Raw genomic sequence first — 19,102 nt, 5'->3', positions numbered from 1 at the left:
CGGCGAGCCGCCCCGCATCCGAAACGGTTGAGAAATGACAGAGTTACCGTGTGGGGGTCCCTCTACTGTACCCTCTACTGTACTGTCACTGTACTGTACTGGCACACCCGAAATCACCATATATACAGTTGATATGTGCGTGTGTTAGGTTGCGCACAGGTGGTGAAAAACAACCATGCTGTTTTCGTGCTCAGACGCACCCACCCAGCCAGCCACCCACCCAGCCACACACATAGTCACTTAAGGAAGTGGTTGCACCACTTAAAAAGGCAGATCAAGTAGCCAATGGATTATGTTTAAAGCCAAAGCTCAAAGGCTCGCTTATTTTGGGCTTCAAGATAATAAAACAAAAAAAAGACTTGGTTGTGTTGCTTGTTTCCCTCGCAAAACCTGGCAACACTTGTGGTAGCAGCAGGTACGGCTACTAGTAGTAATAGCCGCTACTGAGTGCAGCAGACTAGAGTGAAGCTGTGTACATGGAGTTACAGCTGACTGACTCCTAAAACACGGCGAGCGAAAAATACAACCCACACAGGAATACATACCAAAAGAAGACAAGACAAGGCCCCTGGAGTGTACACTTAAATGAGACTACGGACGAAGAAGGACGTGTATTTGGTACGACACAATGGGCCAGCTAGCGACCAACCACAGAGCTAGCAGGAGGCGCTAGCTGGTCCGCTACCTTATAACCGACCTAGCTGAAGCTAAAGCTAGCCATATAGCTGCTGCAGAAGCTCCCTGACGACGGACTACACAGCACCACAACCCTTCCACTTTTTTCTTGTTGTTTTTCGCAACTCGCCTCCTGATTTGCTTTGGCACCGTACCATGTCACCCCGGGTTTCGTCGAGCGCTTCCTCGCCTCCGAACCTCGCCTGTTCTCCGGGTGAATATCTAGGTCACCCAGCAGCACAGCGCTAGCTAATGTTAGCCGCTATATGGGTCAGCTGAGGCGTCGTTGTTGGCTGTTAGCCTGAGGGAACAGCTGGTTAGCATGGGAGCTAACTTCAAGTGAACGACACTTTTTTTAATGTATTTACACCAACTCGTGTTCCAACACCCAACGTGAGTTCGGTCAACTTTATTCGAGTTCGTGTTGACTACTAAATGTACACTGATGTCAGCACCGGGGGGATGGTTGGTTTTGTTCCTCAACACAACACTGGAAGTGACTGAACTGAGCTGCCAAAGCCCCGGTTCTTAGAGCAGGTCAACCCGGTTCATGGTAGACACAAAGGCGGCTGAGTAACTACTGGATGATGTGCTTGGTTGTAGCTCAGTTGTCTCAGATCTATGGTGTGCAGCCGCATTACCCGTACGATCATCTCTCCATCGTGTCACCGAGCTGGGTTGTTTACACCGGTGCATGTCACACTTCCAATGCATGCACATAATCAGATTTGATCATCATGCACATCAGAGAGATGCATCTCATTCACGATTAAACGCGTTGCTCGGTGTGGCTCTCGGACGGACGACTTTATTTTTTATTTTGACTTATTTTAAGTAGAATGGCGTTCCATGGTGGTGGTACGGGCCGACAGACGGCGGTGTGTGGCAACCTGTTTCCCGGGGGCTCCTCTGAGTTGGGGGGCCACAAGTATTTTTGCGTCAACACGAACTCTGGAACACCTTCCACGGGCCTCAGTGCGACACCGTGTCTCACTGGACCCACGGCCCCGGCGGGGACGCCTCGCCACCCGACCGCCCTCGGTGGAAGCGCCGGCGGCGGCGCTGCGGTGCCTCAGCCGTACAGCAACCCGGCCAGTGAGGTGCCGAGCCCGGCTGAAATGGAGCCCGATCGCCCCATCGGCTATGGCGCATTTGGTGTTGTATGGTAAGTGCAATTCCCCTCGATGTAACTCCCTTATGTGTACAAGAGATTAATGCATGTATGTTTATGTTATCGTGTGTCCTGAATACAATGACCCAATTTGGTAGAATTGAATTCAGAGCCTGCTTGAATATACAGTAAATTACGTGTATTCTTTATACGCAATTATTGTATTTGTTTTTAAACAATGTGCATGGCAGAGTGTTACTTTAATATTTCATTAGCTCTGGTCCAGTGCTTGATAGAGACTCGCTGTAAGCACTGGACCAGGGCTAATATTGCATGTGCATCTGCAGTGGTTGGAGGTGGTCTACTCTCCCTACTCCTTGAGACATTTTGACCTGGTGTTAAAAAACAGTTTGCAGTACAGTTGTACAATCATGCTAAAGTGATACACAAAATGCCCTGATGACTGTTTCCATTGTGGTCCTATTTATTTAATTAATCAAGATGTGTATCTTACAGTGATGCAAATAGTCTCCTTAGACTCAATAAATTGAGAAAGGACACAGTCATGTCGCCCTTCTAGGGTCCTACTGTCCTAAACTCATAAAATGTCCCTGGGACCCATCTAAAAGACCACCCCTGGGTCCTGGGAGTCTGGGACCCATTACATTGAAAAGAAGGGGAAAAAAATAGTTACTGATGTTAGAATGATTGACAAGTAGTGCTGCCTGAATCTCATAAACACAATATCTCCCATGGCCAAGCGTAGGATTGCCTCTTGAGTGACTTTTTGTATCATCCCGGGTTCGAATTCTGGTTATCCCATAAATGTTATCGATTGCAGCTTAAATGGATACATATGAAGCTAAGAGGCTGCACACCGGCACGTCAGAGTAAAACCTCTAATGTACCAGACACCGCTAATTGATCTCCTTCTGAACGAGTAGTTGTTTGATAATGCTGTGTTTTTGGCCTGTTCTCTAATTTTCTGCAGGTCAGTTACGGACCCCAGAGATGGCCGCAAAGTCGCCCTGAAGAAGATGCCCAATGTCTTCCAGAACCTGGTCTCCTGCAAAAGGGTCTTCAGAGAACTGAGGATGCTGTGCTTCTTCAAACACGACAATGTAATATATTATTCCACAACACGGAAGGAACTGTGGGGAGTTGTATTAGATGAAACACAGGTTTGGCAAACTTGGCATAATTGGCAATTGTGTGGCTTCTTTCTACCTTTTCAGGTGCTGTCAGCCTTGGACATCCTGCAGCCTCCACAGATCGATTGCTTCGAGGAGATGTATCCTATAAATATGCGCATGAACAAACTCACAGTGACACACCCATTTTGACACTTTTTTTCCCCCCACAAAGCATGGGATTTGTTTATCCGATGTTGTGAACTCTTGTACATTTATTTATTTTGCATTCACCACCTGCACCCGTTTTATGCACAACACGGCATATCTAAGAGCTCAACGCCACATCTCATCGCACCATGTTGTGAGCTTGTAGATCTGCTATGTTTTGCCGCACGACACTGTCAAATAACAAAGTACAAGTCAGACTTTAGATAGACCTTTGTAGATTTCTCACTCACACCTTGTCCCAGTTTCCTTTTCATAAATTTCCCCTGTCATGTCCTCCTTTTTTATCACCTTAGTTTAATTTAGCTGCTTGTCGCTCGTCTATATTCAGTACTTCATTGTGGTCTGAGACTGGCCACTGAATAGGAGATTGAACTGACACTTATTTTGTGTCAAATACAAATGTAAGTTCGTAGCTTAATAACTGTAATTTCATTGCAGTTATGTTGATTTTGTAAAGCTCTAGTCTAAGTTATGATTGTTAAAATTGATTTTGGCTTGAATTTTTCCCCTTTAATTTTTTTTTTTTTTTTTAAATATCTATTGATTCATTGTTTTTTAAATAATGAAATATTCAGGGTAGAGCTTACAGGCACTAGAACCCATAGCCCACAAGTTACAAATCAATCCTCAGTGAGGAAAACATTGTAACATTTAGTGTTGTTATACATACAGTGCCTCATTCACTGTGTCTGAGATTTTGCCTTGACTTCAGAAACCCCACAGCTATGTGATTACAGAGTTGATGCAGAGTGACCTGCACAAGGTGATCGTGTCTCCACAGCCTCTCACCACGGATCACATCAAGGTCTTCCTCTATCAGATCCTTCGAGGTGAGTGGCCACCCTGCTGGAATAGGACAAGGGTTCCTAAACGTTTCAGGCCCTGACCCCCCCAAATTAATATTTGAACTACCCTGACACGGTGGGGCACGGTGGCACAGTTGGTAGTGCTATCGCCTCACAGCTAGAAGGTCCTGGGTTCGATTCCCGCTCGGGATGCTGTGGGTGCTTGCGGCGTGTTTCCCATACCAGAGGCGGGGTTGGCGAAAGGGCCTTTGTGTGTGGAGTTTGCATGTTCTCCCCGTGTCCCCTAGGGTAGGTACCCTCGCAAAAAACATGCAGAAATCCTGGTCTCTAAACTACCTCCCCCTGGCCAGCCGGGGCGCCTAATGGAGGGGAAAGGAACTGGTTGGAATAACGTGTTCCTTCCACGCGCTACGTCCAACCAGGGAAACTCCCCCTGTCAGCTGTAAAGGAGCAACTTGGACACTCAGGCATGAAGGAAGCATGAGTTCAAGTCTGTTGCTCTCCCCATGTCCCCTATATATGGGGACTAGGTTGGCGGAGGGTGTGTAGAGCCCAGGATCACATTAGATAATTGACACGGGTGAAAATGGGTTACAAAATCGTGGGATAAAATATATATATATATATTATTGGCTATTGATGAAGAACAATGCTACCTTTTCACAACTAGCAGTTGCACTCATTCTGTTTTTCAAAGTGACTGTCTGAATTATCGATTAGATAATTGGACAAGTATAACATTACCTGTACTTGGCCCTAATTTAATGTATGCATGCATGATATGTATGTGATGTGGTGAGATTAGATATATAATTACTGACTTTCTGGATCAGGCTTGAAGTACCTTCACTCTGCTGGGATCCTGCACAGGGACATCAAACCTGGAAACCTGTTGGTCAACAGCAACTGCCTGCTCAAGGTAACCCTTGTTCTAGCGTGTATACATATTTTGGATCCTTAAGTGGAAAGCATTTGGTAAAGGCCTCATTATTTATGGCAATGGTTCTTAATGTGTGCTCAGGGGCCCCAAGGTGGTGCCTAGATAAATGATTGATGGTACCAAATTGGGTTGATTGGGTTATCGAATGGGGTGCGTGGCCACCATGCTCTGTAGATTCCTACCAGAGACATCTTAACCCCCTTAAGTGTTGCTTCCTTCTGTCTTTCTGTGTGGACAGATCTGTGACTTTGGACTGGCACGTGTGGAGGAGCCTGACCCATCGCGTCACATGACCCAGGAGGTGGTGACCCAATACTACCGAGCCCCAGAGGTGCTGATGGGCAGCCGACATTACGGGTCAGCCATCGACGTATGGTCTGTGGGCTGCATTTTCGCTGAGTTGCTTGGCCGGCGGATACTCTTCCAGGCCCAGAGCCCCATCCAGCAGGTAATGGGGACAGAGACGGCGTGTGGTGTAAAGCCTGATTTATTAGCGGAAATAGCCAATCTACAAGCTCTCAATGTGTCTCAAGCTTGTATATAGGCATGATGCACATAATGTAAGGATCCCACATTTTCAGTGCACCTTCATGCTCCCAGGAGGGTATTGATTTGTATTGATTTTGGTGACCTCATGACCTTTCCTTTAGTGCCACCATTAGGGCAAACGTATATTTGCACACAAGATATCTTTTGACTAACCGAAAGGGACTGGCCGCCATGAACATGCCGAGCACATTATTGCACCAAAGAGGATGAACCTTGCTGGGTTGTTGGTAACGTTCAAACGCTGCTGGTTTGTATTACACAAGCTGACCAGTGTGCATCCCCGTGTATGGACTGGTATTGAATTGTATTGAGATTGTGAACCCAATATCTTCATGAGTACTAGTCGCCTTCCAGAGTAGTATGTGATTGAGAATCATATGTGTATTTTCTTTCTTCTTCTGGCGAATTCAGTCTTCAGTTTAAAACACAAAAGTAATTATAGAAAACTTTTAACAGTATAATGGAAAAACATAATTTATTTTTGAGTGAGAACCCTGTGTCATTATGTCCACCAGAGTGTGCTAAAGTGGCTTGACACTGTTTGTTGGCTGCATTTCATTTGGATGTTGTTGTCCTCCCTGCTGTTGTAGTTGGACCTAATCACAGACCTGCTGGGCACCCCTCCTCTCTCTGCCATGGCCTCGGCCTGTGAGGGGGCCAGGGCCCACATCCTAAGGGGACCTCACAAACCGGTAAGTCCCCAAACCTTTTCATGTCAAGGACCTCCACATTGACATTTATTAGCCCGCGGACCCCCATTTGAAGAGATATGCCAGGGACCCACAAGAGAAGATTTTTACGGCTCTAGCAGCGATTCTCAACCCGTTTAATTTCAAGGACCCCCAGTTTGACATGCATTAATCTACAGACCCCCATTTAACACAATCAGCACCGGGATTCCTTCAAAATAGGAGCTCTGGTGTGCCGGAAAGACATGGCCGCTTTTACTCTGAAACCCACCCCCCGGAAATAATCCGGGGAAAAAAATATAATATAAATAGTTTGCTTTACATTGCTATCGTTTTAATTTATACGATATATGATCCAAAAAGCGTTCATATTTTGAACGAGACTGTACAAAATGGAACCAAATGGACCCGTTGGGGTCCATTTAGTACACTCTCAGAGTTACAGACCCATAAGGGTCCATTTGGTTCCAAACTATCATAGCTGGGGACCCCCTGGAACTCCCTCAAGGATCCCTCGGGCTGCCCTGGACCCCACTTTGGGAACCACTGCTTCAAACAATGTTTTCACCCACTTTATCCAACTGCAGTCTTACAACCCCTTTTTTCTCTGAATCCTTTCTCGGATTGAGGTGTTTGATCAGAACGTTGATGTTAGCGGATTAATACTAAATCGTTGCTACCTCGCGGTTACAATATTAACCCTTCGGATGACTTGTACAAAGACGGTGGCCAAATTAGCTTTAGACAATTTTGCGGTTTTCCGGTTAATTTTGGGGTCTTCAGAGTAAAACATCTGGCTGCACGGCCGCTGCAGGGAAGGGACTACAGACTAGTTCTAGCAGTATAATGAGTTAATGGCGCCTGTTTGATGTGAAGAGTGCACATACTGGTTAAAAAAAGAAGGAAAAGTACATCGAATTGTGATCTTAAAATCCGAGTCTAAGATTCTCTAGCTGATGGTGAAAAACAATCAACTGATGGTCTTTTTCTCGTCGTCTTCCTCCCAGCCGTCACTGTCTGTGCTCTACATGCTCTCTGATGGTGCCACACACGAGGCTATTCACCTGCTATGTCGCATGCTGGTCTTTGATCCGGTGAGTGCTCACAGAACTAACTGTTTGGTCCATTGTTGCTATTTGATGCTGGGGAGAGTTCCAGCAGTGTGGACTGTTTAATCACTTAAGCACCATATCGTTCATCTCTGTCGGGTGGAAACGTATGTCCAAATTGTACTTTTCTTCTTTTTTTTTAAATGTTTTTTTGTGCCTTTCGTCTTTATTTTATTTATTTTATTTGTATAGAGGGATAGACAGTAGACTCACAGGAAGTGCCAGACCTGGACTACCGGCCAAGGTGCCTGGACCGCTGAGCCACGGCCCAGGCCCAAATCATACTTTTCAGGATTCAAATAAAAAAATTGCAAAAGTAGCAGGTTGCTTTGCGCCGCATTTCGATCTGCTACTTTTGATGCTGTAGTATGATCACGTCGTAGGGCATTAATCAAAAAACAAAATGTTAGAATATGGAGATGAGAAGTTTCTGCCCGACACTAACGATATTCTTCTCCATACGATGGCAATAGTAGCTGAGTGGATGGATAGAGAGAGGCCGCTTGGGAATCGGAAGGTCACTGGTTCGCCCAGTCTATTGTTGAAGTGTCCTTGAGCAAGACACTTATCCCTATCTGCTCTCCGGGCTCTGTAGTATTAGCATCCACTGACTACTCATCCTAATTAGTTGGGATGGGAAAATGCAGAGCACATTTCACGTATGTGCATTATGAATATAAATAGATCTGTGTATCGTAGTGTATTGTATTTGAAATAGAAATTACAGATCATTTTCTCATTGTGTCTGGATGAATACCAGAAATGCTTCTATATATGCAACATCTCAGCTGATATAGACAAATTCAGAAACGGGTCTCATGGTCGCAGCGTATGTATTTCCTGTAGACAGAGTCAACATAGCTGCGGGGTAAACCCGCACCTCTTCTACTACACTGTAGAGTGTAGAGTGACTGATGTTAGTCTGCCTCAAACGTTACTCTTTTTACCTGCTTTTTACTAACTCTAACATTACAAAGATGCCCAGAACATCGGGATGAACCTGTGTAGTTTATCGCTGCTCCAACAGTAGTGGCAACATTCCAAAAAAAAAGCTGTACTTAATACCTCATACTTTAAATGCTTAGTATGAGGTATAAAGTACAGCAGCCTTGTGTTCATAAAACAGAAAGATTGTTTATTTTTATTTGGAAACATTTTATTATATTCAGACTGCTAACAATGGTCTCTATAGAAGGGGCCACAGTCTGCTTCCAAAACTATTCTGTCATTGGTCTAGAAATAGAGTACGTGACCACTTGTGTTGAACAAATCGGGGTGCCTCTCTTTCGGATTGGTTAGACCTGTCTGTCAATCATTTTAGCCCTGGGTCGGCCGGTGCATGCACCAATGAGCTGCTAGTGCCAGAGCTTCTGACAGAAAACCGCAGACTGCCTCACACATCTTGATTTGATGATTAAAGACTTTCTGGTTTATTCCGTTGCTGTTGGACAGAAACCATTTATTTCCATATTTAGATTTTTTTGTGTTTTTACGTAAATGAACGCCTCAGTAGTTACAGATATACAAGCTAAAAATGTAGCGCGAAGAGACTCATTTTGAGCTTGTGATCTGCTACGTTTGTTTTTTTATACTGAAAGTTTCTTTTATACTGAAAGTAACAGTTTTGGACATAGGAGGTTTCCACTATCCACCTGACAAGAGACAATTTGCTGCACAGGAGTGTGTGTGTGTGTGTGTGTGTGTGTGTGTGTGTGTGTGTGTGTGTGTGTGTGTGTGTGTGTGTGTGTGTGTGTGTGTGTGTGTGTGTGTGTGTGTGTGTGTGTGTGTGTGTGTGTGTGTGTGTGTGTGTGTGTGTGTGTGTGTGTGTGTGTGTGTGTGTGTGTGTGTGTGTGTGTGTGTGTGTGTGTGTGTGTGTGTGTGTGTGTGTGTGTGTCCGTCCTCAGTTGATTGAGGTGTTTAGCTTTAGTGGCGGACTTGTTGTCTTGTTGTGACCCTTTGTTCTGATGGTACCACAGGCCAAGCGGATCTCTGGCAGCGACGCCCTCTCTCACCCCTACCTGGACGAGGGGCGCCTGCGCTACCACACCTGCATGTGCCAGTGCTGCTACTCGGTGCCCAGCGGGCGGGTGTACACGCGGGACTTTGAGCCTCCGGCCGAGCGGCCGTTCAGCCACAGCTACGAGAACAGCCTGCTCTCCGTGTGGCAGGGCAAAGGTAGGAGAGCCACGTGCATTAACCCATTTAGGCCTGACCTCGAAATTTAAAAAAAATCTTCTAAATCCTACAGTTTTCTGAAATAAATATTTTCACGATTTTTCAAAAATAACAGACCTACAAGCTCGTAGCGCGCCACTCGGTGGCGCGCTATGAGCTTGTAGATCTGCTATTTTTCAATAGCTAAATTATAACATAATGTTTAAAACACCAAAAGGGGTTCCCGCCCAAAATGGGTTAAAGGGACATTTCACCCCTGGAAGAAACTGCAGTTTGGGATTCTTGTTGCTATGTACAGTATATAGCAACTGAATTATTTTTTGGCAATTCTAATCCCGCACTTCATTATTGGGGAAAATAATACTATTAGTAATTTATTACTTATATTTACTACCCAACACCCCAGCCGACAGTTCTAGTCTTGTTATGGTATCTATTCTATTATTTAGTGGGTGAAAAGCCTACGTTATATATGGGCTTTTCAGACTGCAGGGTAATGGTGTGCCTTTCCATTCTTTCATCAGAGCTGATCCATCGCTTCATCACGGAGCACCAGCAGGGCAAAAAGGTGCCACTCTGCATCAACCCTCAGAGTGCTGCCTTCAAGACCTTCATCAGGTGAGGGGATAGACTTGGTCTCGCTGCCATATATGAGCCTGATTTCAGCCGGATTTATACTACGTGTTGCATGCAGGAAAAAAATTGCATATCTACAAGCTCGCGTTGGGGCTTGTAGACGGCTATAGTGACGCGTGACACCTTTGTATGGCTAATTGTAAAATAATAATTTGCGTGCTGCTGTGTGAACTCCAAATGAGTCTCCACCCGACCAAACCCTTCAGCTCTCCCTCTACCCTCCTCTTTGCAGGTCCACTGCGTGGCATTCCTCCAAGGTGTCCAGGAAGGAGGAGAGATGAAGGAATATACTTGTTGGGTGTTCAGAGGAGCAACGGCAGTTTTCAGAACGGATTTATTGGCCACAGAAACACTCCAGAGGAAGTACATTTGTGTTTTTTGGGGCCGTCTTTTGGAACGTTGGGGGGGAGATCAGGTGTGGAGAGACGACGTACAAACGGCCCCTAGTGGAATTCTGCTTACCCTACTGCGCTACTCTTCTTTCAAAAATTAGGGAAGTTGTTTTTCTTTCGAACGAGAAGTGAAATGTACAAAAGACAAGCCTCCTCCCCCAATCCAAGTATGAAAACTATGGGTTACAGCCAGGTGTTTCTGGTGCTGAACAACAAAATGCTGCTGAAGTTCTGGAGCATGGATAAGGAAGAGAAATTGTGCAACGCAGCAACCTCCCTAAAACCAGTGCTAGACTGGTTTCCCGTTCACCTATGTTGATATTGGCGACGTTGAGGAATAATTAACAATTAATTTTAATTGTTTTAAGTAGAATAATGTTTGCATAGTTGATTTTTGAAGTCATTCCAGCCATGTGCAATATGGTTTAAAATAAATCCACACAAAAATGATCCACATACTGGAGTAGGTTCTCGCGGAAAACCATAATGGAAGTCAACAGTGTTCTCTAAACAGCAACTTGATGGCATATCAGATCACCGCATTACCTGCTCTCTCACACTCCCCATCTCACCGGATTCCCCATAAAGGACAATGTTATCTCTTCTGGACACTTAATGTTTTTTCTCCTTTCCGCTGATGCCCGCACATTTCTCACCGCTGTATATGCAGCATGGATCTCGCCGGCGCACATCACGCATGTGACACTGTTTCCTCTAGCTCAGCCTTCCTGCCGGACAACCGTTTTGAAGTGTCCCAACAGGCACGATGATGCAATAGACCAAGATGTAGCTGTTTCTACCGTGCAGGGGTGTTAAGTCCCTGGGGGAAAGCAGGGTACCGATCCCTCACTTTGTCCTCTCAGCAGACCTCGGGTCGCAGCGACCAGATCAGTGTCTGTTAACCTTAAATACCTGATTTACACATGATCGTGTTGCAGGCCAAGATTGGCTAATGCGACTAATTATAGCCCAGACAATGACATAATTCTGACCTTTTTCTCATCAAGCATCAAAGACTATGTACAGTCGGGGAAATGGATAAAGGTTTGACAGGGATGCACTGATACCAGTACACGCATGGGGAGAGGAAGCACTAAGCAGGGACATTTTACATCTTGTCCCCTGCTTGTTTGAGTTCCATCCGAGCCAATTGTCTGTTTAGATCATGACATCTATTTCTAATGGTGTGGCTCTGCAGGAGTCGAGCCATCTATTACCAAACACTACCAAAACATGGTCAAGTTAATAACAACTCAGTTGTTGTGACAGCCTTTGTCATACTTTATTTCCTGTGTCATGACTATGTAACTTATTCGGTAGTAAGTAGACCGTTCAGTCTGTCTAGTCTACTCTCTCATTTGGACCGATCAGCAACACACTTCCTGTGCCCATTGCCAGTAGGCCACAGGACAGTACCTCCACCCACACATGTTTTATACATTTTAAATGATCATGATTAACTTAAGACATAAGTCTTATGCCTGTCTCCCAGGCCCTGTCCACAACATTTTGCTGAAGTAATTTGGGAATCTTAACTATTGTTGAAATAAGTCAAGTATAGAAACTGGGCATGTCTGAATGTAAAATGGATTGATCACTTTGGGCGGTATAGACTGCATAACACTGGTGTCAGTTCATCCCTAATTTTTGGTCAAGGTCAACCTTGATGAATGTTCCAGACACTAAGTAGAGAAGGCTCAGGTTAACACTTATGCTCTTCTCATCTGTAACACAAACGCCCTGCAAACATTAGTCCATACTGCATTGTTCTGACCAATCCCCAACCAATGAAAAAGAAAAAGTCGGGCTCCGACTGTGACGGTTACAAGGATTATTATTTAATGCAAGGCGGAGCATTGCGCAGGCCATGGTTTTCCTATTTTATTTTCTAATTTATTGACTGTTTGTGGAAATGTGTGTGTGTGCGCGGCCATCTGTCTTTCTGTATTATAAATATAATACCTGGTAAAAAGGTAGAAAACGCAGCCCTCTGCTCTGAGATCTTTATACCTCAAAACCAATAAAGGGCAAAAAGAGAGGGTTAGTCTGGAGTGCACATGGGACCTTATGGACATATCTATGGACTGAAAAAAACAAACGAACCCTTTTATCTTTACTGCAACATGACGTCATTCCTTTGGACTCATCGACTGTTCTTTACCTCTGGCTCCTAAGCTTTCACCCCACTGTACGAGTCTTGCGACGGGGGAGATGCAGAGCTGTAGGGATCATGTTGGTGTAAAAAAAATGCTGCTGTTTTTGTTTTGTTTTTTGATATTTGTTTTGTTGAGTTCCTGTTCATGGTAAGGCTCAGGTGTCCCAATTGCAGACTATGAATTCTAACCGCACGAATACATAATTGAAGTCCAGGGCACACTGGTGTTGCCAGTCAGCTGTCGTGCATGCACCGTTTGCAGTTCGTCCATGACTGTCCAGGATTTGGCATTTCTATGCCCAATGGCGGCTTGCTTTCCGGCGCCATGATGAAAACCTCAGACAGGGAGGATGCACCGATATTGATCCTGTCATGGTATATCAGGCAGAGAATGAGGCTAAAATAAACAATAGCTTAGTGTTCTTGTTGGATATTTAATACCAATAATGAAACGCATTGAATGGCAGATATATCCAGTGAAAGTCACCTGAGTTATCAGCTTTTGCACACTTGGAAGGATGTTGGATCTCTACAATGGAGGAGAAAGGAATATATATATAGATTATTCAATTGTCCAATCTTCCCAAATTGTCTATATTGCTGAGTAACTTACTCTGCATCAGTGCATCTCTGAATGCAAAAAGGAAGGATGGTGGGCATCCACACCCTGTCTGACGGAACAGAATTTGATCTGTTGATTCTTAAACCCTTGAAACCTCACAATACTGCTACAGTATGAAAATATTACATATAGGTCAGCGATGCATTGCAGACTGCTAGCGCCGTCATCCCAACACTAGATGACACTATAGGGAGGGACTGCCAGAATACTTAACTTTGTATATCTGCAAATTCTGCATGTGTATATTTATTGTCCCACAGAGAGCGGTTGGTTTTGAATGCTGTGCAATGGTCGAGTTTGTCGACGTTGACGAAAAACTTCAAAAAAAGAAAAAAATGTGCATTTTGTGGTAATTTTATTTAATTCATCTTAGGAAATGAGTTTATTCTGGAGCTTTTTTTTTATGTTTGATGTGATCCCATTTTAGATTTTGTTTTTGTTTTTAATTTGTTGTTGGAACACCATTCAGGCTAGTAACGTTTTGATATAGATTGCCTGAAGATGGTCTTTTGCCCTCTCTCCACCCCCCCCCCCCTCTCCTTGCACCTGAGTCTTTAATTGCATGTGCACCGGTGTCCCACGGCCAAAATAGACAATGTACAAGCAAGTAGACGGCCTATTTTAGACTGGGGCAGGACACCGTCGTACGACTAAGTATAAATCAAGCTAAGTGCATATTTCTCTCCCGCTTTCACTTCTTGTCTGTTCAGTTTGCCAATAGATATTGAAGTGGTGTGATCTGTGTAGAGCAGGGTGGACGGGCCACTCGGGTCATCTAAGGTAGACGTTTTGTTTTTTTGTTTTCAGATAATGAGAAGGAAAACTTGATATTTGTGTTTTATTATGAAAATATATAAATACCAATGTTCTGTTTTGTCATGACGTTTTAGCAAGAGGATGTTTTTGACTTGTTCCCAACAAATACTTGAATTTCTTAAAAAACAAAAGGTTTAGAGTTTAATTAGTGAATGATGAATAAAAGAATAGACACTGGATAAAATAACCTTGCCCTGTGTTCTCATTTTGTAACATTGTGTGTACTACCAGACAATGTGTTTTATGAGTAAAACCCACATACAGTTGTGCTATGTTCACAATGGAAGCTCAAATCTACTTTTTGGACAATAAAGATATCTATTCATTGTCAATGGCAAAGAGTTCAGGACAAAAAAGATGTATATAGGAGGGGCTAGTGCCCCTCAAAAATAAGGCTAAACCTAACCTTATTCCTAAACTGAACCTCTGTAAAACTATGCCTAAACCTCAACTTATTCCAAAGCATTTATAAAACAAATCACACCCGTGTGAAGTGAGGGGCGCTCTTGTCATCGTACAAATGTATGTCATATTTGGCAGACATTTGACCCAATTTCTCCTTTTATTGTCAATGGCAAATATTGAGACGTGTGGGGAAAAAAAATCTGAATTCACACCCGATCCTGGCGATCTTATCAACATCGTACATCAGCTCATTCCGGTCAATCAGAATTTGCGTTCTCACCGTGGTCTTCAATGTTTGTGTTACGTAATGTTCCTTTTTACACAAACACTCAAAAGTCCATTCATTATCAATGGGATTTAATGTTTGTGTAGCACAAAGTTTGTGCACATATCACCAAAAGCTGGACATAGGAGGGGCTCAAAAATCACACCCGTGTGAAGTGAGGGGTGCTCTCATCATACATCATCATTATCTCATTCTGGACAATCACAATTTTCGTCCTCACAAAAAGCCAAAATCAGCCAAAAACAGCCATGGGTGTAGCTTAAAGGGTTAGTTCATATTTGTTTAACTTAAGCTGTATGAAATACTTGCCATTAATATAGTGGCTGCAACTGTATTAATTGATTGCCCGAGTCCCGTGGAGGGAGTTCTGCTCTGGTTTTGGTGAAATATTAAGTAGTCCTGGTCATTTTGTGGGGTGCACAGGGGGCCACGCATTAAAATAAATTAATCCACAAAAAAAACGTAATTTGTATAATTGACTTATTTCTAAAATATTAGTGCAACTTCTGTTCATTTTTTACCCTCTTATCACACGGAACTGTGGAAATGTTTTTTGTGTCCATATCACTACGCCCAAAAAATAGTTCCATGTGATAGAGGGGTCAAAGTTGAACGAAAGTTGCGCTAATATTTTAGAAATAAATCAACAATACAAATGACGTTAGTTTTGTGAATTAATTTACTTTTACTGCGTGGCCCCAGTGCCCCCCACAAAATGACCGGAACTACTTAATATTAATCAAAACCAGAGCAGAACTTCCACCACAGGACTCGGGCAATCAATTAATACAGTTGCAACCACTATATTAATGGCAATTGGCACGTATTTCTTCCAGGTTAAGTTAAAAAAAATCTGAACTATCCCTTTAAGAGGTCCAAGTATTGTATCTCTAGAGTATTGCACAATGTCTGACATATACCAGCTGCATATATAGTATATACAATGGGTGTCCCCTGTGGCACAATCGTTATGCAATGCTCAACCAATGGCACATCTCCCACCCAATCACGCCGGACATCTTCACATTTGTCTTCAATGTTTGTGTTTACACAAACCCGGAAAGCTGGGCATAGGAGGGGGCTATAGTGCCCCTCAAAAACAAGATGGTCTGACTAGGTTGACGTTAGGTGGAAAGCCTGGTGGAACGATGTTAGTTTGCCCACCGTTTGGTTACCAGAAAATAATCGATGGATGCAGCCATACTCTTTCTCCAATGACTAGCAACTGTTATAATCATCTGCACTGGAGGCCCACATGGCTGTGTGTTCTCCCCCTGATCTCTACACCAACAGTTGCACACCTATAGCGATCAGCTGGTCCATCTTCTGAAGTTTGCAGATGACAAGTTGACAACCCTGTCTGCTGAGAGACCACAGAGGGGAGGTTGACCATCTGGTTCACTGGTGCAAATAACCACAACAACTTGGAAGCTTAATGCCCCAAAGAGTAGATCACTGTGTCTCAATGTCAGGTCCAGGGACCACCAGGGGTCCAAATGAAATGGACTCTTATGGGTCTATAACTATGGGAGTGTACAAATGGAACCAAGACCAGGTGCATGTTACATGTATGAAATTAACTCCAAACACACTCAAAGTTTATTTATAAAGCACATTTAAGATGACAGAAGCCAGCCAATGTGTTATACAGGGCAACAGAATAAGACACAAAAAACACAACACATACAAGGTAGAAAACAGAAGGGAATGCAATTTAAACACAACAGTGGCAATGAGCAAGGGGTGCTCTGTCGCCAGCCTTGCTGCACAATCACCTGTACCGCTGTTATACAAACATGCAGTCTTGTTGGCCACTGAGGGGATTCGGTGCCTTGCTCAAAGGTCACTTAACCTGTTGATGGAGGGTGGTGAGTGGTGAGTGGTGGTCACTGGTCAAAGTGGTCATTCACTTCCCCACCCATATTTATTTAAGCCAGTATGGGGAATAGAACCAGGAGCCCTTTGTCCAACTTAAGCACGCTCCTCTAAACTTTAGGCCACTGCGGCCGGCCAGAATTGCTGTGATTTTGACAGCACTTGACAACTTGGCCATCAGCTCATCGATGCTTTTCATCATGGACACACACTCTACTAAAGTCTAGCATCCAGGATGCTAGATATATAGTAGCCCTACTGTATACAGTGTATTCGTAGCCTACCTTTATTGAAAGGATGAACGCTTGGACCCATCTTGTTTTTAAGGGGGTCCTTATAAAGAACCTTGTTCTTGCACACAATACCAACAGTTCCTTCCCTGTGGTGGTAGTGTGATTCAGAAACAACACACGCACGCACGCACACACGCATGCACACACACACACACACACACACACACACACACACACACACACACACACACACACACACACACACCGATGTATCTGCACCAGTAATATTATTTTATTATTTTCCTACTATTACATCATCATGTGTACATATACATAAGTAGCTATACTAACAATATAACAAATGTGGAATTTAGCCTACTCTGTAGTGTATGCATACTGTAAATCAGATCCCCTTATACATGGTAAATCAATAATTTTATACACAATAAATCAAATCAATACAGTGTATAAAATCAAATATGCCTATGCACATTATAAAATCACTATAGCCTATACAAGTCTATACAAACTGCACTCTGCAATCAAATCACTGCATACTGTAATTCCAACCAGTTGTTTGTACAATGTAAATGGTTGCACACCACTGGCCAGCAGTGTATACTGCGGACTGCAGAGCCATCGGAACCACCTGCAACACCCTGTCCAACGTCACACCGACATTGGTGACTTTGAACAGAGGTCGCTGTTTTGCAATATCTGCAAATTCACTGTCCGGGAGGCGAGTCCTGGAGCCGGGGAGCATCATGCACATTACCACACAACGGCGGAAAAGATCAACTGATAGAGTCCTTAGCCTATACATGTCTTATAGTCAGCGCTTTTTATTATAGCCGAGGAAATAAACCTCGACACACAACCCTGGTGTGTTTTAGCTGAAATGGAAACACGTTACATCAGAAGGTGTGTCCTCCTGACTATAAACAATGGCAAAAAAAAACGTCTACAGCTGGAGTCGCAGATTTCGATAGGACATAAAAGCGTGCGTAACGCTCGATGATGAGGCATATGGGCAGCATGCAGCAGCATCACCACCGGGGACGTGTCGACGGAGCTGACGGCGATAATATATACATCATGATTCAGTGACAACCGAACCGAAACCTGCGGTTGGACCCCTTCCTTTAGGAGACCGATGAGAAACCAATCAAAGCCATTGATCATCTGGTATTCTGGCCGATCATCAAAGCCATTGATCATCATCTGACCGAGTCAAGAGGAGGACGAGGGACGCGCTGCGACATCTGATCCCAACATGTAAACGGCTCTGCTTGAATATACCCCCTCCCCACCATCACAAACTTTATTCTGAAATATGCCTGCTAATTAATTTACAGTTATTCTCGCTTTGCATGTTGTCATTTAATAGCCGTCAATTTACTGTCATTGTAATTCGAGAGCGTAACCAAACGTAACCGAATGGACCCGGCTATACGGGTCCATTTGGTTACGCTCTCAGAGTTGGAAATGGGTACATATTAACACTGAGGATTTCAATGTGTGTGCAGGCCGGACGGACGATAAAGCGACAGTCGCAGTGGAAATTGTAAACATGTTGCGGTTTCGAGAGCCGTGCCATAGGGAGCAAATTAAATTAATTGTAAACTGGTAACTGCTATGTTAAATGTGAATGGGTTCGTCACATATTTTGTACAAGAGGAAGAGGCCCTGCACTCTCTGATTGATTGATTGATTGATTGATTGATTGACTGATTGATTGCCTTAATTTGGGCTCACATCTGGGCAGTAGGCTATAGCCTACTGTAAGCATATAGTGTCAGCCAGTACATTCTATATGATATAGTTTGGATGGAACATTATAGGACCGGCCATTCAGATACAGTAAATCCCATCCAGATTTACATCAATCACATCCATCCACCCATTTTGCCTCCCAATTTCACACACAGCAAAATCCCTCAGTTTATTTATTTTTTATGCCAACAGTGTACAAATGGAACCGAATGCAACCCGGATTGCACCACACATCATCTTGATAAACTGGACTGTTTTTGTTGTTGTTTTTTTGCAGGGGGGATAGTCAGTCAGTGTCATGGAAGATAAACAGACAGGACAAGCTGGCTTGAACAATAGAACTCCACATCATCCACCCCACCCCACCCCTACATGCTGCCCCCCTCTTCTGTTTGCATTCATTGTACTCATCTGTTAAGCCTGAATTACACCTAGTCGTATGACGGTACCTTACGCCCAAACAACCCCGTCACACGCATTGTGATGCTTTGTCA

At 43.9% G+C, this 19,102-nt stretch overlaps 1 protein-coding gene across 1 annotated transcript; it reads left to right on the top strand.

Annotated features, from left to right (window-relative positions):
- Positions 1 to 433: 433 nt before the first annotated feature.
- Positions 434 to 14,266, top strand: nlk1 (nemo-like kinase, type 1). Its single transcript, XM_079521103.1, has 11 exons — positions 434 to 1,840; positions 2,778 to 2,907; positions 3,022 to 3,077; positions 3,871 to 3,977; positions 4,787 to 4,872; positions 5,132 to 5,341; positions 6,033 to 6,134; positions 7,139 to 7,225; positions 9,217 to 9,415; positions 9,940 to 10,033; positions 10,284 to 14,266. The coding sequence occupies exons 1-11, from the start codon at positions 1,515 to 1,517 to the stop codon at positions 10,330 to 10,332; spliced, it is 1,446 nt and encodes a 481-aa protein (XP_079377229.1). The 5' UTR covers positions 434 to 1,514; the 3' UTR covers positions 10,333 to 14,266.
- The last annotated feature ends 4,836 nt before the right edge of the window (positions 14,267 to 19,102 follow it).

This window comes from Electrona antarctica (assembly GCF_951216825.1).
Source record: "Electrona antarctica genome assembly, chromosome: 14".
Taxonomy (NCBI): domain Eukaryota; kingdom Metazoa; phylum Chordata; class Actinopteri; order Myctophiformes; family Myctophidae; genus Electrona; species Electrona antarctica.
Note: the sequence above shows the minus strand (reverse complement) of the source record. Positions and strands in the feature narration are given on the sequence as shown.